General features: G+C 41.4%; 1 protein-coding gene across 1 annotated transcript in view; it reads right to left on the minus strand.

Annotated features, from left to right (window-relative positions):
* lgr4 (leucine-rich repeat containing G protein-coupled receptor 4) overlaps window positions 1-21,966 on the minus strand; it is a 140,793-nt gene that overhangs the window by 87,717 nt on the left and 31,110 nt on the right. Inside the window, exon 2 of the mRNA XM_060839090.1 lies at window positions 4,027-4,098. Within this exon, the coding sequence (XP_060695073.1) occupies window positions 4,027-4,098 (72 nt within the window). The remainder of the gene's footprint in view (window positions 1-4,026; window positions 4,099-21,966) is intronic.

The raw sequence follows: 21,966 nt of genomic DNA on the forward strand, positions 1-21,966 counted from the left end.
TTCACACCTCTCACTATTTTTAAAACTACCAAATCTCCAGCTAGTCAACTTCTCCAATCTTTTCTCTTAACTGAAGTGGCTCATCTCTAGACCCATTCTCATAAAGCTCTTCTAAATTTTCTCCCAATGCATTTACATCCTTCCTGTAGTGAGGTGAACAGAACTGTATCCAGTTCTCCAGCTGACAGCTAAACAGCATCTTATACAAGTGTCATAATGACCCTGTTCTTCTAATCTATACCCTTATTAACGAAGCCAGGAAAAAATGTGCAGGCACTTTAATGACTATTAATAAACACTCAGGTATCCCTACTCTTTCTTACATTTTAAATAGTACTCTAACTTTATACATTTTCCCATGTTCTTTGCACTACAATGAATTATATCACACTTCTCTGTATTGAACTTCAGCTGCCACCAATTCACCCAATTTGCCAAATTGTCAATGACGTTTCTGAAGTTCTAAACTGTTCCCCTCACAGTTTACAATGCTTCCAAGTTTTGCATCATATTGAATTTGCACACCAAAACTTAGATTATGAGCATATATCAGGAAAAGCAAGGGTGCCAATGCTAACACTTAGATTTGTAGTGGTATTGTCCCGTTTCCTACCAACCCTACCCAAGTCAAAGCAAAACACTCAGAGACACCATTATAATTTTACCTCCATCTTTATTCTGGGTCCTGGAGGGAGAGACAATGATCGCCCATGTGCACAGCGACATGAGTTCATGGCCTTCTCTGGAACAGCAGTTTCTCAATCAACTATATAGTCATTCTACAGGAGGAGCATCCAGACAAGGTAACATACATATTGATTGGATGACCGTTACAATCAGCGAGTATCAATAGTAAAGATTAAGCCATCTGTTGTTACGCAATGAATAAGTGACTTCACATAATGAATACTTTTCACCTTGTTAACCTTACCTCCAGCATTCCATTGTTAATTATACGTTGTTATCTGATCTGAGTCATGCTCAGCTGAACCTCTTGTTTCTCAAAGCTCAGAACTTAACTCTTTCCATGCCTGCTTATACGCTATACATATTCTCAGTGGAGTTCCCTATTTCCAGCCTGAGAAGTTAATACAGGCTTAAAATTGACCTCATAACTTTAACTATGTGGGAGGAAGAAAAATGTGATGGGGAAAAATATTAGCCAAGGCTCCTGCTCACTCCTGATTATTATTTATGAGTAGAAGATAGAAGTTTGAAGCAAGTTTTGTCTTCCAAATGGGGCAAGCAAACAGTCACTTTCATCCTGTCTTTTCCTCACATCCTGAAGCTTTTGTTCAGTCCTGTTCCAAAAATTAGTTTACGAGCAACAGTCCAAGATTAACCAGACAAATCACAAATTTTGTCTTATTGGACTCTGATCAACCACATATTCATGCCACCAACAAGACCACCTATTATTTTCACCATGATAACATGGCCAAACCTCAACCAGCCTGAGCTCATTTGCTGCTTAAACTCTCATTCATGTTGCTATTACTTGTAAACTTGAGAATTCCAATATATTGCTAAAAATGTGTTGTAGGAAAGGCGCAACAGGTCAGGCAGCATCCAAGGAGCAGGATAATAGACGTTTCGGGCATGAGCCCTTCTTCAGGAAAGGAGGAAATAAGCTCATGCCCGAAACATCGATTCTCCTGCTCCTTGGATGCTGCCTGACTTGCTGCGCTTTTCCAGCAACACATTTTCAGCTCTGATCTCCAGCATCTGCAGTCCTCACTTTCTCCTAGAAAATTCCAATATATTATCAGGTAGTCTCCCATATTCTAACTTCCATAAACCTTAGGTCATCCAAATCTCTGCTGCTGTGACTTTACTTAAGTAATTCCTAATCCCCTATGTTTCCATGCTTGCTGGCCTAAATGGCTCCCATTTAAGCAAAGGAATTTTAAAATTCTCATTCTGGTTTTTCAAAGACTTCTTCGACTCTATTCCACAGCCTCAAGATGTTTTCGTTAATTCTGCTATTGTTGGTCATACCTTCCTTTGCCTAGGCTCTAAGTTTGGCATCAAGATTAAAGTAGTGCTGGAAAAGCACAACAGGTCAGGCAACATCCGAGGATCAGGAAAATCAATGTTTCGGACAGGAGCCCTTCATCAGGAATGTTTTTAAAAATCTAGCATTTTTGTCAAATTTTTTTTTTACCAACTGAGATAATGCTACAGCCCATTAACAATGTTGTACTTACATTCCTTCTGGATAGTCTCACATTCAATCCATCAATTCCCATGTGCCCACTATTGCTGCATCATCAATGTCACATTGCTATTCACTAGTACACTGTACTAACACCAAAACAGCAGTTTTGGCCAGCTAGGAAGCCAGCACTGAAACCATTGACTGTAACTGTGCACCACTTTCAAGGCAAAAACAAACTTACAATAATAAAAAAAGGCTCGGAAACATACAATTCAGTGTTAGCACTGCTGCCTCACAGCACCAGCAACCCAGGTTCAATTCCACCCTCAGGTCGACTGTCTGTGTTGAGTTTGCATATTCTCCCCATGTCTATGTGGGTTTCCTCTGGCATTCTAGTTTCTTCCCACAGTCCCGTAGATGCGCAAGTTAGGAGGACTGGCAATGCTAAATCTCTCATAGTGTTCAGGCATGCGCAGGCTAGGAGGCTTAACCATGGGAAATGCAGAGTTGAAGGGATAGGGTTGGGGGGGAATCTGGGTGGTATGCTCTACAGAGGGTTGGTATGGACTTGATAGGCTGAATCACCTTAGGGATTCTATGCTCCTATAAAAGCACCCAAAACTAAATTAAACACATTGTGCTTTAAGTCAGTAAAATAAGTACAGCTTTTAATGTTAATACATTCAGTTTCTACTAGTGATTAACTAGGTTGCTATTCAAAATCGAGATCTGGGGCACCATTCAATCTGTGAGCCAATGTCACAGAGAAAAATGCTTGCCAAGCAGACGCCGTGGGAGCAAACTCCAAGTATGAAGCAGTCGACCGTTTATTGTATAATGAATTCTCAGTCATTGTGACTCTGTGCCAATTTTTCACTAGAGAGTAAAGAAACAGTAGGACCCAAAGAAAAGCAAGGAAGTGTTCATAACAGCTATCAATTTAACTCCATTTTAATATTTCAGTAATGTCTTTGACATGCTGCAGCAGCCTGAGAAATCAGGCATACTTTACATGCATAATAATGATAACAGTTTCAAAATGTTGGCAAAAAACACATTTGGGTCTTAAATGACCAGCTCATTGCACAGAGCTTGCTTACACACGTAATGTTTATTTAATGAAGTGAGCTGGGCTTTCAGCTTGAAAAACGCAACCAAGTCTGATTAACAATTTTTTGTCATTGTTGTATGCGAAACCGAGAAAGGTGTTTGGAATGAGGAGATTTAAAAGTGGACTAGAAGTGTAGCAAGAGCTATTTTTATAATTTCAAACTGGAAGTGAAAGACACTTAATTATAAACTTGGTCACACTTTACTTGGTTTACGTAATCGCCGAAGCTAGATGGTGATGCTGCATATATTGAATACATAAATTCCAGTTGTGTAAACGCGATTTTCAAAACAGAAGGGTGTGTAAATGTCCACACATCTCAACATCAAATATGCCTAGACATATTTCACATTATTTTTAAAAAATCCTTCTTTGGAACGTTTACCCTTGCATTATCTCAGAGAACTTCAGTAGGCAATTAAAGCTCTTGTCTCTTACTTTAAAATGGTACAACTAATGTTGGCAATTCCATAAGTTCTTGCAATATGCATAATTACTACTATGGAGTTGAGAAGCAAATTTGTAATTGTTCAGTCACAAAGCCACATTCTGCTAAAATTGCAGCATTTAAAAGGCATCTGAATGGGTTTACGAATAGGGATATGGGCCAAGTGCTGGTAAATGGGACTAGATTAGGCTAGGATATCTGGTTGGCATGGACAAGTTGGACCGAAGGGTCTGTTTCCGTGCTGTATATCTCTGAGACTCATATTTGGGCATATAATCTTATAAAATACATATTCTTCAATATACTTACAGTTCCTCAAGGTATGGGAGATTTTTGAAGGAATCAGGTTGCAGCTCAGTAATGTTATTCATGCTGGTGTCCCTGGGGAGAAAAGTTCATAAGACATTATAAGTACATGTCAACAAAACTGTATATTTTTAACAAATTGATTTATTTTCATTCAATATTTATTTTAATATGACTCTTGCTTTTGAAGGTTATGATTCTTTGCCGAGGTTAGCAGGTACGTCACACCACATTTTGCATGGAAAGTGATGGGAAAAGATCTGGGATGGGAGGCTCAGCACAGGTTATTAAGCTTTCCAGAACAAGCAACTGGGCATGGAAACAGTCAGTAATGTACCTTCAGGCACAGCAGGTACAGGGACAACAACGAAAGGTAGGGAGTGACAGTCAACGCAGGTCAAAGAGTGTTGTACTTAAATGCACACAGCATAGAAAACAAGATAAATCAGTTTGCAACACATTCAAATTGATAGGTATGACATTGTGGTTACTACAGCGATGTGGCTGCAAGGGGATCAGGGCTGGAGGATTGCCTTGTTAGTAACAGTCAATGCAAGAAATAAAATTAACTCAAGAGCAAGTGATATAGAGCCTGAAAGTTAGAATCTGTGTGGGTAGGATTGAGAAACTGTAAAGGACAAATAATTCCCTTATGAAGGTTGTGTACAGGCCTTTTAGGAGTGGTTAGGATGTTGGGAAGAAAATTAATCAGGACATTGAAAAGGTGTCCAAGAAAAGCACTATTACAATAATCATGGGGGAATTCAATATACAGATGGACTGAGAAAATCAAGTTGGTAGCAGATCTCAGGAAAGGGAATTTGTGGAATGTTCACAAGATGGGTTTTTGGAGCAGCTTGTGCTAGAAACTCACTGGGGAACAGGCAATTCTGGATTTGAAGCAGACCTGCTAGAAAGCTCAAGGTGAAACAGCACCTGGGGGGCAGTGACCACAATATGATAGAATTCACCCTGCAGTTTGAGAAGCTGAAATGAGATGTAACAGCATTACAATATTACAGAAAGAGCAAAACTTGGCTTTCTCTTGAGAAATAAGGAGGAGCAAGTGACTGAAATGTCAGTGTTGGTGCTCTGGGATCATAACTCTAATAGTTTTAAACTAGTTATGGAAAAGGAAAGACCTGATCTAAAAGTTAAAGTTTAAATTGGAGGAAGGCCAACTTTGACAGTATTAGGCAAGGATTTTCAAAGTTGATTGCAGGTGACTATTCACAGGTAAAAGGGATGGCTGGAAAGTGAGAGACCTTCCAAAAGGAGATAATGAGAGTCCAGAGACAGTATGTTTATGTTAGTGTGAAGGGAAAGGCTGCTAGGAAATGCTGGATGACTAGAGAAATTTAGGCACTGGTCAAGATAAAGAGGGTGAAATGTTAAGTGTAGACAGCTGGGATTACGTAAAGCCCCAGAAGAGTACAAAAGCAGTGGAGTATACTTAAGAGGGAAATCAGAAGGGGACATGAGATAGCTTTGGCAAATAGGGTTAAGGACAAACAAATCAAGGACAAAAGTAACTAGGGAGAGATCAACAAGGCTGCCTATGTGTGGAACTGCAGCAGATGAGTGATAAGACTAAACAGGTATTATGCATCAGTGTTTATAGTGGAGAAGTCATGGAAGCTAAGTGCTGAAAAATGTTCCTATTACAATGGTGGTGGTGCTGCATGTGTTAAAATGCATAAAGATGAATAAATCCCCGGGATCTGATCAAGTGTACCCCAGAATTTTACGGGAGTTTGGGAAATGATTGCTGGGCCACTTGCTGAGAAATTTCTATCATCCACACGCGAGATGCCAGAAGACTGGACGGTGGCCAAATGTGGTGCCAATTAATAAAGAAAAGGTGATAAGGAAAAGCCAGGGATTTATCTATCATGACGTCAGGCTCATCAGTATATAAATTGGTGGAGGGATTCAGAGGGACAGGATAAGGAAAAGGTCTGATTGGGAAAGGAAAGATCTGATTAGGCACAGTCAACATGGCTTTGTGTGTGGGAAATCGTGTCTCACTAACTCGGGAGTTTTTTTAAAAGTGACAATGAAGATTGATGAAGACAGAGTGATTAACTTTGTCTATGTAGATTTCAGCAAGGCGGTTGATGAGGTTCCTCATGGTAAACTGGTTAGCAAGGTAGGATCATATGGAATACAGAAGGAACCACATATTTGGATACAAAATTGGTTCGAAGCTAGGAGACAAGAGAGTGGTGGTAAAGGGTTGCTTTTTGGATCGGAGGGCTGTGACCAGCAGCATGCCACAAGATTCGGTGCTGGGTCCACTGCGTTTTATCATTTATATACATGATTTGGATGTGAATATAGGAGGTATAGTTAGTATGTTGCAGGTAACACGAAAGTGGGAGGTGTAGTGAACAACCATGAAAGTTACCTCAGAGTACAAGAGGACCTTGATCAGATGAGCAAATAGGTCAGGGAGTGGCAGATGGAGTTTAATTTAGGTAAATGCGAGGTGCTGCATTTTGGAAAGGCAGTTCAGGGCATTATACACTTAATGGTAGGTCCCAGGAATGTTGCCAAACAAAGGAATTGGAGTGCAGGTTCACAGTTCATTGAAGGTGGAGTCTCAGCTACACAGGGTAGTGAAGGTGGTGTTTGGTCTGCTTGCCTTTATAGGTTAATGCTTTGAGTGTAGGAGTTGGGAGGTCATGTGGCAGCTGTACAGGACATTGGTTAGGCCATTTTTCAAATACTGCATTCAGTTCTGGCCTCCCTGCGATAGAAAATATATTGTGAAATTTGAAAAGGTGCAGAAAAAATTTACAAGGATGTTGCCAAGGTTAGAGAGTTTGAGCTATAGGGAGAGGGTGCATAGGCTGGGATATTTTCCATGGAGCATTATAGGCTCAGGGATGAACAGAGAGATTTTTTAAATCAATGTGTGTTGAGCCACAGGAGATAAAGGTCGATACTAAATGATTATTTTACATCAATGTTGGCTGTGGAGAAGGAGGTGGAAGATACAGAATGTGGGGAAATAGATGGTGACACCTTGAAAAATGTCCATATGACAGAGGAGGTGGATATCCTGAAAAGCATTAAGGTGGATACACCCCAGGACCTGATCAGGTATACCCTAGACCTCAATGGGAAACTAAGGAAGTGATTCAGGGGCCCCTGGCTGAGTTATTTAGATTAGCCATAATCACAGATGAGGTGCCAGAAGACTGGAGGTTGGCTAACGTGGTGCCACTATTTAGGAAATGGCAGGGAATTACAGACCAATGAGCCTGACATTGGTGGTGGAAGGGAATCCTGAAGGACATGATTGACATGTATCTGGGTAGGCAAGGACTGATAAGGATAGTCAACATGGGTTTGTGCATGGGAATTCATGTCTCACTAACATGACTGAGTTTTTTGAAGAAGCAATAAAGAGGATTGATGAGGGTAGAGTGGTGGATGTAATCTACACAGACTTCAGCAAGGCATTTGACAAGGTTCTGCATGGGAGATTGGTTAGCAAGGTTAGATCACACGGAATACAGGGAGAACTAGTCATTTGGTTGTAGAACTGCCTCGAAGGTAGAGATAGACATGATGACTCATCGAATGTCATGGCAGCTCAGTGATTAGCACTGCTGCCTCACGGTGCTTGAGACCAGAGTTCAATTCCAGCCTCAGGCGACCATCTGTGTGGAGTTTCCGCATTCTCCCGGTTTCTGCATGGATTTTCTCCAGGTGCTCCGATTCCCTCACACAGTCCAAAAACATGCAGGTTAGATGGAGTGGACATACTAAATTGTATTAGGTGCATTAAATAGGGGTAAAATAGGGGTAATAGGGGTGGGCTACTATCCAGAGGGTCGGTGTGGACTTGTTGGGCCAAATGGCCTGTTTCTACACTGTAGAGAATCTAATTGAATAGAGGGTGGTGGTGGAGGGTTCCTGGTCAGGCTGGAAGCCTGTGACCAGTGATATTCCACAAGGAACGATGCTGGGTCCACTTCTTTTCGCCATGTATATAAATGATTCTGATGTGAATGTAGAAAGTATGGTTAGTAAGTTTGCAGATGACACCGAAATTGGAGGTGTAGCGGACAGCGAAGGTTACCTCAGATTATAACGGGATCTTGATCAGATGGGCCAATGGGCCATGAAATGGCAGATGCAGTTTAATTTGGATAAATGTGAGGTGCTGAATTTTGGAAAGGCAAATCAGGGCAGGACTTATACATTTAATGGTAAGGTCCCAGGGAGTGTTGCTGAATAAAGAGACCTTGGAGTACAAGTCCATGGTTCCTTGAAAGTGGAGTCTCAGGTAGAAAGGATAGTTAAGTAGGCATTAGAAGGCCTTTATTGGTCAGAACATTGAATATAGGAATTGGGAAGTCATGATGCGGCTGAACAGGACATTGGTTAGGCCACTGGGTGACAGGGAAAAGATGTAAAAGAGACCTAAGGGGCAACCTTTTCACACAGAGGGTGGTACGTGTATGGAATGAGCTGCCAGAGGAAATGGTGGAGGCTGGTATAATTGCAACATTTAAAAGGCAATTAGATGGGTATATGAATAGGAAGGGTTTGGAGGGATATGGGCCAGGTGCTGGCAGGGGGCACTAGACTGGGTTAGGATATCTGGTCGGCATGGACGGGTTGGACCAAAGGGTCTGTTTGCATGCTGTACATCTCTATGACTCTATGACTTTTGGAATATTGTGTGCAATTCTGATCTCCCTCCTATTGGAAAGATGGTGTCATACTTGAAAGGTTCAAAAAAGATTTACAAGAATATTGCCAGGGTTGGAGGAGTTGAGCTATTGCAAGAGGCTAAATAGGCTGGGGCCATTTTCCCTTTGGTGTTGGAGGCTGAGGGGTGACCTTATAGAGGTTTATAAAATCATGAGGGGTTTGGATAGGGTAAATAGACAAGGTATTTTTCCCTGGGATGGGGTAGTCCAGAATTAGAGGACATAGAGTTAGGGTGAGAGGGGAAAGTTTAAAAAGGGACCTAAGGGGCAACGTTTTCATGCAAAGGATGGTGCATATATGAAATAGGCTGCCAAAGGCAGTTGGGAAGGCTTATTTAAAAGCTATCTGGATAGGTACATGAATAGGAAGAGTTGAGGGTTATGGGCCAAGTGCTGGCAATGTGACAAGATTAATTTAGGATATCTGGTCAGCATGGGTGAGTTGAATCAAAGGGTCTCTTTCCATACTATACCTGTCTATGACTCTATGCGCGGCATGGATAGAGTGAATAGCCAAGGTATTTTCCAAAGGATAGAGGAGTTCAAAACTAGCAGGCATATGTTTAAGATGAGGGAGGAATGATTTAAAAGGGAGCTGATGGGCAACCTTTTCATGCAAATGGTGGTGAGTGTATGGCATGAGCTGCCAGACAAGGTGATGAACGCTGGTACAATTACAACATTTAAAATGCATCTGGATGGGTACATGAATAGGATGGGTTTAGAGGGATATGGTCCAAATGCTGGGAAATGGGACTAGGTTAATTTCAGCTATCTGGTCAGTATGAGTCAAAGGGTCTGTTCCAGTGCTGTATATCTCAATGACCCTATGACTTTACAATGGAGTAAAGGTTAACTACCACGATATGAGAGGGGAGCTGGCCAGAGTTGGCTGGGAGAGAAGGCTAGCAGGGAAGACGGTGGACCAGCAATGGCCAGTGCTTCTGAGCATAATTCAGCACCAACATTTCAACACAAGGAAGAAGAAACATACTAAGGGGAGAATGAAGCAACTGTGGCTGACACAGGAAATCAGGAACAGCATAAAAGCAAAAAGGAAAACATACAATGAGGTGAAGATCAGTGGGAAGCTAGGGGATTGGGAGTAAGCTAGCTAGTGATGTTAAAGAATATATGAGGTAAAAACAATAACTGCAGATGCTGGAAACCAGATTCTGGATTAGTGGTGCTGGAAGAGCACAGCAGTTCAGGCAGCATCCAAAGTGCAGCGAAATCGACGTTTCGGGCAAAAGCCCTTCATCAGGAAACAGTCTTTATTCCTGATGAAGGGCTTTTGCCCGAAACGTCGATTTCGCTGCACTTTGGATGCTGCCTGAACTGCTGTGCTCTTCCAGCATCACTAATCCAGAATATTAAAGAATAAGGCAAGGACAAGATATCTAAAAGGTAAGAGAGGTAAGAGTGGTCATTGAAGGACTAGAAAACGAGACTGGAGTAGTGCGGAACAAAAGAAATGGCAGAGTTTGAAGAGGCACTTTGCATCAGTCGAAGACATCAGCACATTATCAGAACTGCAATAACCCGAGGCAGTGTCCATTCCAAACTTTTCTTGGAAAAACACATTTTTGGGCTGGAAACAAGATAGTATACATTTGCTTTGTTATAAAACTTTAGATTATCAATCAAGCACAGGTGGCTGTACTTTCAGATTAGATTCCCAAGTCAAACATTCTAAGTAAGGCACAAAGTGTAATTACTGAACATCCTATGAAGGCTTTTTCTAAAAATGGTTTTACGTTAAATTCAACGTTGTTGGCTCAAAAACATGAAATATTCTTCTACTGTAAAAGTCATTTCCCACAAAATAGAATTCTGCAAAGCAAATTTTTAAAAATCTTAAGAATTCAGCAAAGAAATTAGGTATGTTTCAATACATTATGAGACATCGCATTTTTTTTCAAAGAAATAGCAAAATTACCTTCAGCATGTCATAACAAGTATAATATTAAGTTAGTTTATAGAGCCAGATTAATTTATTAGCCATGAATTTTCCAATTAGTTACAAAATATTTACACCACAGTAACAGTCTGTCTCAGACAACTAAATTTTGAAGATCTTCATGCTACACCTTTGAAAATAAAGTATTCAAAAGAGGATTCTGTTCAAAAAGATGAACAGAAATTAAAAATAGTGAAGAGACCAATTCAACAGGAAATAATAGGAACAAGATAAATCATTTATAATGAAAGCAATGGCACATCTGAAATGTTCTTCTATGCACAAAAAGTGAGGATGCTAAAAAGCTTTCTCCCACGTACATTTAAGGGAGATAAACTCAGCAAAAATGGGGTCCATCTGGACTTCGGTCCCCAAGACCTTCTCTATTACTCCTGCTACATCACTCCAATATGTACAGAGCCTGTGGCAGGACCACAAACAAACAATGAGTGAGGATACCTATATTTATTTTACATTTGGAGCACATTGAAGACACACCCTGCTTAAATTTTGCAAGCTGATCAGATGAGCCCGATGAAGAATCTTTAACCGCATAGCATAGGCCCTATTACATATTGAAATCTTGCACTCACAAATGTCCTTCCGTGTTTCCGGAGTGATCTCCACCCTAACTCTCTTTCCCAGACCTCCCATAATTGTAAGGCTTTTAAAGTTGTCAATATACTAAATTCAAACCGGGATTGGGGTTTAGTATTTTTCGGGATATAATTTAAACTGATTGGCCTAATTCAATTCTGTTTTGTCATTTCTAGGCAACCAGCTAATTTAGATTTCGACTAAAGTGTTACATTGTTATCTTATTGAGAACACTTGGTGCTGTCAGGTAGCTCTAACAGCTTTTTACTCTCAAAGGTACAGAACACCCCACATCTTCATAACAATCTTTTGAGGAATAGCAAGCAGGTCAAAGAAGCTCGACGATTGTGAGCTAGTTATTTGATTGAAACAAATATGTTACTTATAGACCTTGATGGGTAAGATGTGAAAGAATGCTTCCTCCTGTGGGACATGCTTAGAACTATGGGGTCACTGTTTAAAAATAAAGGGTGATCTATTTTTGAGACTAGAATAAAGAGAAATATTTTCTCAGGTTTCAGAGTCTTTTGAACTTTTCCTCAAAACTGGGGGGGAGCAAGGAGTTTGACTACTTATAAGGTGGGGTAGACAGATTTTTGGGGAACTTGCAGGAATGTGTAGTGATACAATCTATCATAATCTTACAGAATGACAGAGAAGGCTTTAGTAGCCAAGTGGCATATTCCTGCTATTAATACATGTTTTTCTGTACCGTATTCCAGTAAATAAATATAAAAGTCAATATATTCTTCACTGAAGTACTGACAGTATTACATTGCCAAGAGTGGGCCTAAAACTTCTCTTGACTCTTTTCAAATAGTCCTGATCATCACCACCTCAATTAATAGTGCCAATAACAGTGATCTTGCTGTTGTTTGTGGGAAATTGAAATGTGCAAAACTGCTGCATTTGCTTAAAAATGAAGACTGAACTTCAAAAACAGTCAACTGCATAATGGAATGAGTGATATAAATTTTTTTTACAGCTCAACAACACTGCTTAAACTAAACAAACTGGAACAGTTATAACATGTTCCTGTGAAAACTATTGCAATTTTTCACCTCATGAATTCATTAACTCATGCAAAGGTGTTCATATTAGTCAACTGTTATCACATCCAAGTAGCCACCCTTTGTGTAAGCTGACACAATATTGGTGATCTTCTTGACTACCAGAAGGCATCATAACTGATTTTGGTCTTCTCCTCACACAATATTCAAGTATGTACCTCATGAATCAACAACACAAAGGACTGAGAGCCATTGCTAGTTTTCTCATCTCTAACTTGGGCCTAATCCTGTTGTCATACACCAAGTAACTGCCTTAAATGAAATTAGTGATGCTAATAAATATTTCATTCCCATTAAAGTGTTGGCAAAGTTTGAGTTTAATTTTTAAACAAAATGTTGCAGTTATAGAATGATAGAATTCCTGCAGAAAACAGGCACTTCCAGCCCAGCAAGTCCACACCAACCCTCCGAAGAGTATCCACCCAAACCCACTCCCCATTACTCTACATTTACTCCTGCCTAATTTACACACCTAATCTACACATCCCTGAACACCGTGGGCAATTTAGCATGGGCAACTCACATCTTTGGATTGTGGGAGAAAACCGAAGCACCCGGAGAAAACCCACGCAGACAAGGGGAGAACGTGCAAACTCCAAACAAACAGTCGACAGAGGCTGAAATCAAGCCAGAGTCCCTGGCACTGTGAGGCAGCCATACTAACCACTGAGCCACCGGAGCAGGAACAATATTTTTTTAAAGGCAAAACCTTTCACTGTAGCAGTGTATAATATTTAAATTTTTATAGGAACAAATCATTTGTCCTAATTGTATGATGTGTTAAATATTTTAATGGCACTGAATTAAATGACAAACAATATTATGTCTGATTGACATAAGTGAAATCACTGAAATCAAAACAAAAATAGAAATTGCTGAAATCAAAGTTGCACAGAACTTTGCATAAAGGTATAAACATTGTATAAAGGTATAAACATTTTCAAAATGACAGGGCAAAATCTTTGATCACAGCTGCAACATTGAGTCAAATAAAACTGTTGTATGAATGAAGGTGTTGCTGAAGAAGCATTGACTAGTTCAAACATTCCCTTTTTTCCTTCACTCAAGGAGTTAACTCATGTTGGGGTACAGTTTCCATTGAAGATCTTATCCAAATCTCCACTCTTCATATACAAAATCAGTCAGCAAACTCAAACATAATCAATTAATTACCCACATATCACAATTGCCCTTTTGCAACTGATGATGTTAGAAAGCATCAGAGTGTCCATTATTACTATGCAAAACTGGCAACAACTTCAGAAGTCCGCACATTCATAGGTTAAATGTGGAAATCCAGAATTTGCTATCAGTTACACTCCTCCATGGCACAGTGGTTAGCACTGCTGCCTCACAGCGCCAGTGGCCCGGTTTCAATTCCTGCCTCAGGCGACTGTCTGTGTGGAGTTTGCACATTCTCCCAGTGTCTGCGTGGGTTTCCTCGGGGTACTCCGGTTTCCTCCCACAGTCCAAACATGTGCAGGATGGGTGAATTGGCCATACTAAATTGCCCATAGTGTTAGATGCAGGGGTAAACGTAGGGGAATGGATCTGGGTGGGTGTGCTTCGGTGGGTAGGTGTGGACGTGTTGGGCCGAAGGGCCTGTTTCCACACTAAGTAATCTAAATCTAAAAAAAATGTGCTGTTAAAGGCTTTTAAGCTGCAAACAACACAAATTAGTAGATTAGTAGATTCACCTAAACATAACATTTTGCTCATAACATAAAAATCACTGAAAATGTTACATTTTGTTAAATTAATTTTCAATGGGATATCAAGTCATAATTACAAATGAGCAAGCATGCTCACTCAAAAATAAAATAGATTTACAAATGGGGGGTACAGTTCCCTTTGTGTGAAAAAGTTGCCTCTTCGGTCTCCTTTATATCTTTCCCTTCTCACCCTAAACTTATGCTCTGCAGTTCTGGACTCTCCCATCCCAAGGAAAAGACATCAATTTTCCTGCTCCTCGAATGCTGCTTGACCTGCTGTGCTTTTCCATCACCACTCTAATCTGGACTCCGAGCTGAATATATCTATCCCAAATCCTGATGGATTTCAGAACTGGGAGATCCACAATTGACGCTCTCTCTTCTCTGTTCAGCAGCTGCAAGAAACAGCATGGACAAAAGGAGACCATTATGTTAGCTTTCACAATCTCACCTAGGCATTTGACCATGTAAGCAAAGGGTAGTAAGCTGCTGGAGAAAATTGGAAGCCTCCTTTAACTGCTCAATTTGATCTCATCTTTCTGTCACAACATAGTGGATAAAGTCAGTTATAATAGGAAGCATCAGTACCTTGAAATCTGCAATGGGTCAATCCAAATTGTGTTCCAGCACCAACACCAATTGCCATATTTTTATCTGATGTCATAGAGATGTACATTATGGAAACAGACCCTTCGGTCCAACTTGTCTACGCTGACCATATATCCCAACCCAATCTAGTGCCACCTGCCAGCACCCGGCCCATATCCCTCCAAACCCTTCCTATTCATATACCCATCCAAATGCCTCTTAAATGTTGCAATTGTACCAGCCTCCACCACTTCCTCTGGCAGTTCATTCTATACACATACCACCGTCTGCATGAAAACGTTGCCCCGTAGGTCTCTTTTATATCTTTCCCCTCTCACCCTTAACCTATGCCCTCTAGTTCTGGACTCCCCGACGCCAAGGAAATGACTTTGTCTATTTATCCTATCCATGCCCCTCATAATTTCGAAAACCTCTATAAGGTCACCCCTCAGCCTCTGAAGCTCCTCCAACCCTGGCAACATCCTTGTAAATCTTTCCTGAACCCTTTCAAGTTTCACAACATCTTTCTGATAGGAAGGAGATCAGAATTGCACACAATAGTCCAAGTGGCCTAACCAATGTTCTGTACAGCTGCAACATGACCTCCCAACTCCTGTAATCAATACTCCGATCAATAAAGGAAAGCATACCAAACGCCTTCTTCACTATCCTATCTACCTGCGACTCCACTTTCAAGGAGCTATGAACCTGCACTCCAAGGTCTCTTTCTTCAGCAACACTCCCTAGGACCTTACCATTAAGTGTATAAGTCCTGCTAAGATTTGCTTTCCCAAAATGCAACACTTGCATTTATCTGAATTAAACTCCATCTGCCACTTCTCAGCCCATTGGCCCATCTGGTCCAGATCCTGTTGTAATCTGAGGTAACCGTATTTGCTGTCCACTACATCTCCAATTTTGGTGTCATCTGCAAACATACTAACTGTACCTCTTATGCTTGCGTCCAAATCATTTATATAAAATGACAGAAAGTAGAGGACCCAGCACCAATCCTTGTGGCACTCCACTGGTCACAGGCCTCCAGTCTGAAAAACAACCCTCTACAACCACCCTCTGTCTCCTGCCTTTAAGCCAGTTCTGTATCCAAACGGCTAGTTCTCCAAGTATTCCAGGAGATTAACCTTCCTAATCATGGGGAGACTTGTCAAACGCCTTACTGAAGTCCATATAGATCACATCTACTGCTCTGCCCTCATCAACCTTCTTTGTTACTTTTTCAAAAAACTTAAATCAAGTTTGTGAAACATGATTTCCCACGTACAAAGCTATGTTGACTATCCCTAATCAGTCCTTGCCTTTCCAAATACACGTATATCCTGTCCCTCAGGATTCCCACCAACAACTTGCCCACCACTGAGCTCAGGCTCACCAGTCTATAGTTCCCTGGCTTGTCTTTACCACCCTTCTTAAACAGTGGCACCACGTTTGCCAACCTCCAATCTTCTGGCACTTCACCTGTGACTATCGATGATATAAATATCTCAGCAAGAGACCCAGCAATCACTTCTCTAGCTTCCCACAGAGTTCTCGGGTACACCTGATCAGGTCCTGGGGAGTTATCCACCTTTAACCGTTTCAAGACATCCAACACTTCCTCCTCTGTAAAATGGACATTTTGCAAGATGTCACCATCTATTTCCCTACAGTCTAGATCTTCCATATCCTTTTCCACAGTAAATACTGATGCAAAATATTCATTTAGTATCTCCCCCATTTTCTGTGGCTCCACACAAAGGCCGCCTTGCTGATCTTTGAGGGGCCCTATTCTCTCCCTAGTTACCCTTTTGTCCTTAATGTATTTGTAAAAACCCTTTGGATTCTCCTTAATTCTATTTGCCAAAGCTATCTCATGTCCCCTTTTTTCCCTCCTGATTTCCGTCTTCAGTATACTCCTACTGCCTTTATACTCTAAAGGATTCATTCGATCTATTCGGTCTGTACCTGACATATGCTTCCTTCTTTTTCTTAACCAAAACGTCAATTTCTTTAGTCATCCAGCATTCCCTATACCTACCAGCCTTCCCTTTCACCCTGACAGGAATATACTTTCTCTGGATTCTTGTTATCTCATTTCTGAAGGCTTCCCATTTTCCAGCCATCCCTTTACCTGCAAACATCTGCCTCCAAACAGCTTTCAAAAGTTCTAGCCTAATGCAGTCAAAATTGGCCTTTCTCCAATTTAGAACTTCAACTTTTAGATCTGGTCTATCCTTTTCCATCATTATGTTAAATCTAATAGAATTATGGTCGCTGGCCCCAAAGTGCTCCCCCACTGACACCTCAGTCACCTGCCCTGCCTCATTTCCCAAGAGTAGGTCAAGTTTTGCACCTGCTCTAGTAGGTACATCCACATGCTGAGTCAGAAAATTGTCTTGCACGCACTTAAGAAATTCCTCTCCATCTAAACCTTTAACACTATGGCAGTCCCAGTCGATGTTTGGAAAGTTAAAATCCCCGACCATGACTACCCTATTATTCTTACAGATAGCTGAGATCTCCTTACAAGTTTGTTTCTCAATTTCCCTCTATTAGGGGGTCTATAAATCAATCCCAATAAGGTGATCATCTCTTTCTTATTTCTCAGTTCCACTCAAGTAACTTCCTTGGATGTATTTCCAGGAATAACTTCCCTCAGTATTGCTGTAATGCTATCCCTTATCAAAAACGCCACTCCCCCTCCTTTCATGTCTCCCTTTCTATCCTTCCTGTAGCATTTGTATCCTGGAACATTAAGCTGCCCGTCCTGCCCATCCTTGAGCCATGTTTCCGTAATTGCTATGATATCCCAGTCCCATGTTCCTCATCATGCCCTGAGTTCATCTGCCTTCTCTGTTCGGCCCCTTGCGTTGAAATAAATACAGTTTAATTTATTAGTCCTACCTTGTCCCTGCCTGTTTGATTCACTTCTGTTCTCAACTGTACCAGTCTCAGATTGATCTCTTTCCTCACTATCTCCCTGGGTAAACACCCCCCGCCCCCCCACCCAAATGTTACTAGTTTCAATCCTCCCAAGCAGTTCTAGCAAATTTCCATGCCAGTATATTAGTCCCCTTCCAATTTAGGTGCAATCGGTCCTTCTTGTACAGGTCACTTCTACCCCAAAAGAGATTCCAATGATCCAAAAATGTGAATCCTTCTCCCATACACCAGCTCCTCAGCCATTCATTCATCTACTCTATCCTCCTATTCCTGCCCTCCCTGGCTCATAGCATGGAGGAATCTAGATATTACTACGCTGAGGACCTCCATTTTAAATTTCTGCCTAACTCCCTGTAATCTCCCTTCAGAATCTCAACCTTTTCCCTTCCTATATCATTGGTTCCAATGTGGACAATGACCTCTTGCTGGCCCCTCTCCCTTGTGAGAACATTCTGCACCCTCTCTGAGGCATCCGTGATCCTGGCACCAGGGAAACAACACACCATTCTGATTTTTCACTGCTGGCCACAGAAATGTCTGTCTGTACCTCTGACTACAGAATCCACTAACACAACTGATCGCTTGGAAGCCGACATGCCCCTCGTTGCATTAGAGCCAGTCTCAATACCAGAAACTTGGCTGTTCGTGCTACGCTCCCGAGATTCCATCACCCCCTACATTTTCCAAAACAGCATACCTGTTTGAAATGGTTATATCCACAAAAGACTCCTGGCCTAGGTGCCTACCTCTCTTACCCTTCCTGGAGTTGACCCATCTATGTGACTGTACTTGAGACTCTCTTTCCCCCCCCCCCCCCCCGCCCCCCCCTTCCTATGACTGTCATCCATCACATACTGTTTCCATATGCCTTCAAGTCAGCAATACAGGATAACTATTCATATGCAAGAACAATTACAGCATTTAAAAGTCATCTGGATGGGTAAATGAATAGGAAGGGTTTGCTGGGACGTGGGCAAGTGCTGGCAAATGGGACTAGATTTGGTTAGGATATCTAGTTGGCATGGACGGGTTGGACCGAAGGGTCTGTTTCCATGCTGTACATCTCTATGACTCTTTAGCCTCGCTTGTCTAAGACAAAACCATTTGCTAAGTCGCCCACAGAGACTCCTTATGCTGCTGCTGATGCCACGCTGGCATTCCATACAAGCATCTGCAATGGCAAAGAGCACACTCCGTCACGCTTGTAAAGAACTTTGTTTGACTATCAGTATTAGGAAGACAGTTGTAACGGTCCAGAATGCTGCAATACCACCATCTATCAACAGTGACAATGTGATGCTGAATGAAGTTGATGGCTTCACATATCTAGGCTCTACAAGCCATCACAGGAAGGATGCCATGAAACATGAAAGGGTTCAGAAAAGATTTTCAAGGATGTTGCCAGGGTTGAAGCGTTTGAGTCATAGGGAAAGGCTGAATAGGCTGGGACTGTTTTCCATGGAGTGTTGGAGGCTGAGGTTTATAAAACCATAAGGGGCATGATTGGATAAGTCTTTTTTCCTGGCATGCGAGAAATCAGAACTAGCGGTCATAGGTTTCAGGTGAGAGGGGAAAGACTTAAAAGGGTCCTGAAGAGCAGCTTTTCACGCAGAGGGTTGTGCATGTATGGAATGAGCTGCTAGAGGAAGTGGTGGAGGCTGTTTCAATTACAAAATTTAAGAGGCATCTGGATGGGCAAACGAATAGATTAGATTACTTACAGTGTGGAAACAGGCCCTTCGGCCCAGCAAGTCCACACCGAACCTCCAAAGAGCAACCCACCCAGACCCATTCCCCTACCGTTACCCCTCACCCAACACTACGGGCAATTTAGCATGGCCAATTCACCTAACCTGCACATCTTTGGACTGTGGGAGGAAACCGGAACACCCGGAGGAAACACACGCAGAATGTGCAAACTCCACACAGACAGTTGCCAGAGGCGGGAATTGAACCCGGGTCTCTGGTGCTGTGAGGCAGCAGTGCTAACCACTGTGCCACCGTGCGAATAGGAAGGGTTTAGAGGGATATGGGCAGAGTGCTGGCAAATGGAACTAGATTAACTTGGGATGTCTGATTGGCATGGACAAGTTGGTCCAAAGGGTCTGTTTCCATGCTGTACATCTCTATACCAGCTCATGCTGGAAAGCTTCAGCTGTTATGTCCAAGCTGAATAAGACTTTTGAATAACAGCAATGTTATTGAGAACAGCAAATTGGTGAAGATTGACTAGCTATGCTAGCTAGGAGAAGGGCTAAACAATTTTCACCTTTGTTGTCTCAGACATATTCTTAGCATTCCCTGGTAGAACAAGAACTCAGAGCATTTTTGCTAATTCTGTTAGCGTACAGTCACTAAGTCAACAGTTCTGCATTAGCTCAGCTGTATCTTTACAGATGGCAGACTACTTTATACCCAGAAACCACCCTTGCAGTGAACTCGTCATTCGCCAGCATTTAGATGCACACACTTCTGCTACAAGGATGCCTGCAAGTGAGATATGATATTCAGATGGATAACTAGGAATTGAACACTGACAGCAGTGACTCCTGGAGACGATTTGTTTGAAAAGAATTGGAAAAAGTGAGCAAAAATAAAAAAAAGGTCAGATGACAAAGAAGTGTACCCAGAGAAAACAGAAGGCGGTGAATCATGCACCTTTTTGGCCTCGTGTCTTCCTTTGCATTAAATCCAGAGACATCCATGCCAGAGATGGAGCTCCTCAACCATGAAGGCAATTCCAAGTACAGATTTCACCGACATACCTGCTGTGCTTTTCCAGCACCACACTTTTGACTCTGACCTTCACCATCTTCAGTCTTCACTTTCTCATAGTGAAAACAAATGTATTATGTGATGGAAGGCTACCACCACAGCAGTGAGGTCTCATGAGTTAGCTAATATAAGACCCAAAAGTAGTCTGTTGTTATACGGTGCAAGTACTCGTGCATATATTTAGTTTGAATTGTATTCATTATAGATTTTTGGGGTCATCAAAAAAAAAGAGAGGGTAGCACTTGCTGCTGAATTTAAGAGTGTAGAAACGTGCACATTAGAAACAGAAATAAGCCATTAGCACCTTGAGCCTGCCCCATTCAATAAAATCATGACTGATCACAGTTTTGAATTCTACTTTCCCATCTACTCCCAATTAACAATGCATTCTCGTTCCTATTTCTACTGCCCGCTGAGGTACAAAGTTCCAAAATTGTACAATCCAGAGAGAAAAATGCTCCCCTTATCTGTGACCTAAAAAAAAAACCCTAATTTTTTAAATGTTGTCCCCTCATTTTACAAGGATGATGCCAGGGTTGGAGGCATTGAGCTATAGGGAGAGGCTGAATAGGCTGGGCCTGTCTGAGGGATAACCTCATTGAGGTTTACAAAATCATGAGGGGCATGGAAAGGGTAAATAGACAAGATCTTTTCTCCAGGCTGTATGATGATATCAGGTATTCATGAAATCTTTGGATTATATCACAGACCTGCAGATCTTGTTTGAATTTTGAAGTCATCAATCACTACTAATAACTTTTACAGACCTCTGGATATTTAATACCTATTCATAAAGGCTAGGGTCCTATTCTCACAACTTTCAACAAGTTAATAACTATAGATAACAAAACCCAATCCAGTGCAACAGCTTCCAAAGCAGGAACCGCCTCCAAAACCCAGTCAAAACCAGTTCATTCTTTATTGTTTTTCTTTCTTTTTCAACATTTCTGGTTGGCTGGCCAGGACAAATCCACCATTGACTGACCAACTCAACATTCAACCAGCTACCAGTTCCTGAACATAATGTCCTGGTGTCATTTATAGCGCTCTTAGAGCATTAATTAAACTACTATCTTTTCAGACCAGTTCCTAATTGCAAACATCAGCCTTTTCTTCTCTCTTTTTTAAAAAAAGAGCAAGCTTCTGATCAAAGTTCAAAGGTCAATTTCAACATCAACTCACTGTTCCAAACCAAAAATGAGAAAAATAACAGAAAAATAGTCTTGGTCTCAACACTAATCTGCCCTAAAAATATTTAGTGATTCTGCACCCACTGTCTTTTCAGGAGAGGAATTTTAATACACCCAACCCTCAGAGAGAAAACAAAAAGTCTCCTCATTTCGGACTTAAAGGAACGCCCACTTATTTTTAAACCTCGACCTCTAATTCTAGATTCTCCCACACGAGGAAACATCCTTTCCACATCCACTCAGTTAGATCCCATCTGGATCCTACATGTTTCAGTTAAGTCACCCCTAACTCTTCAGAGGATGCAGGCCTAGTCTATTTAACTTTTCCTCATTGGTCAAAATGCCCTCTCCAATTCTAATATTTTTTCCAAATTTTTTTTCAAT

This window comes from Hemiscyllium ocellatum, chromosome 18, assembly GCF_020745735.1.
Source record: "Hemiscyllium ocellatum isolate sHemOce1 chromosome 18, sHemOce1.pat.X.cur, whole genome shotgun sequence".
Classification (NCBI taxonomy): Eukaryota; Metazoa; Chordata; class Chondrichthyes; order Orectolobiformes; family Hemiscylliidae; genus Hemiscyllium; species Hemiscyllium ocellatum.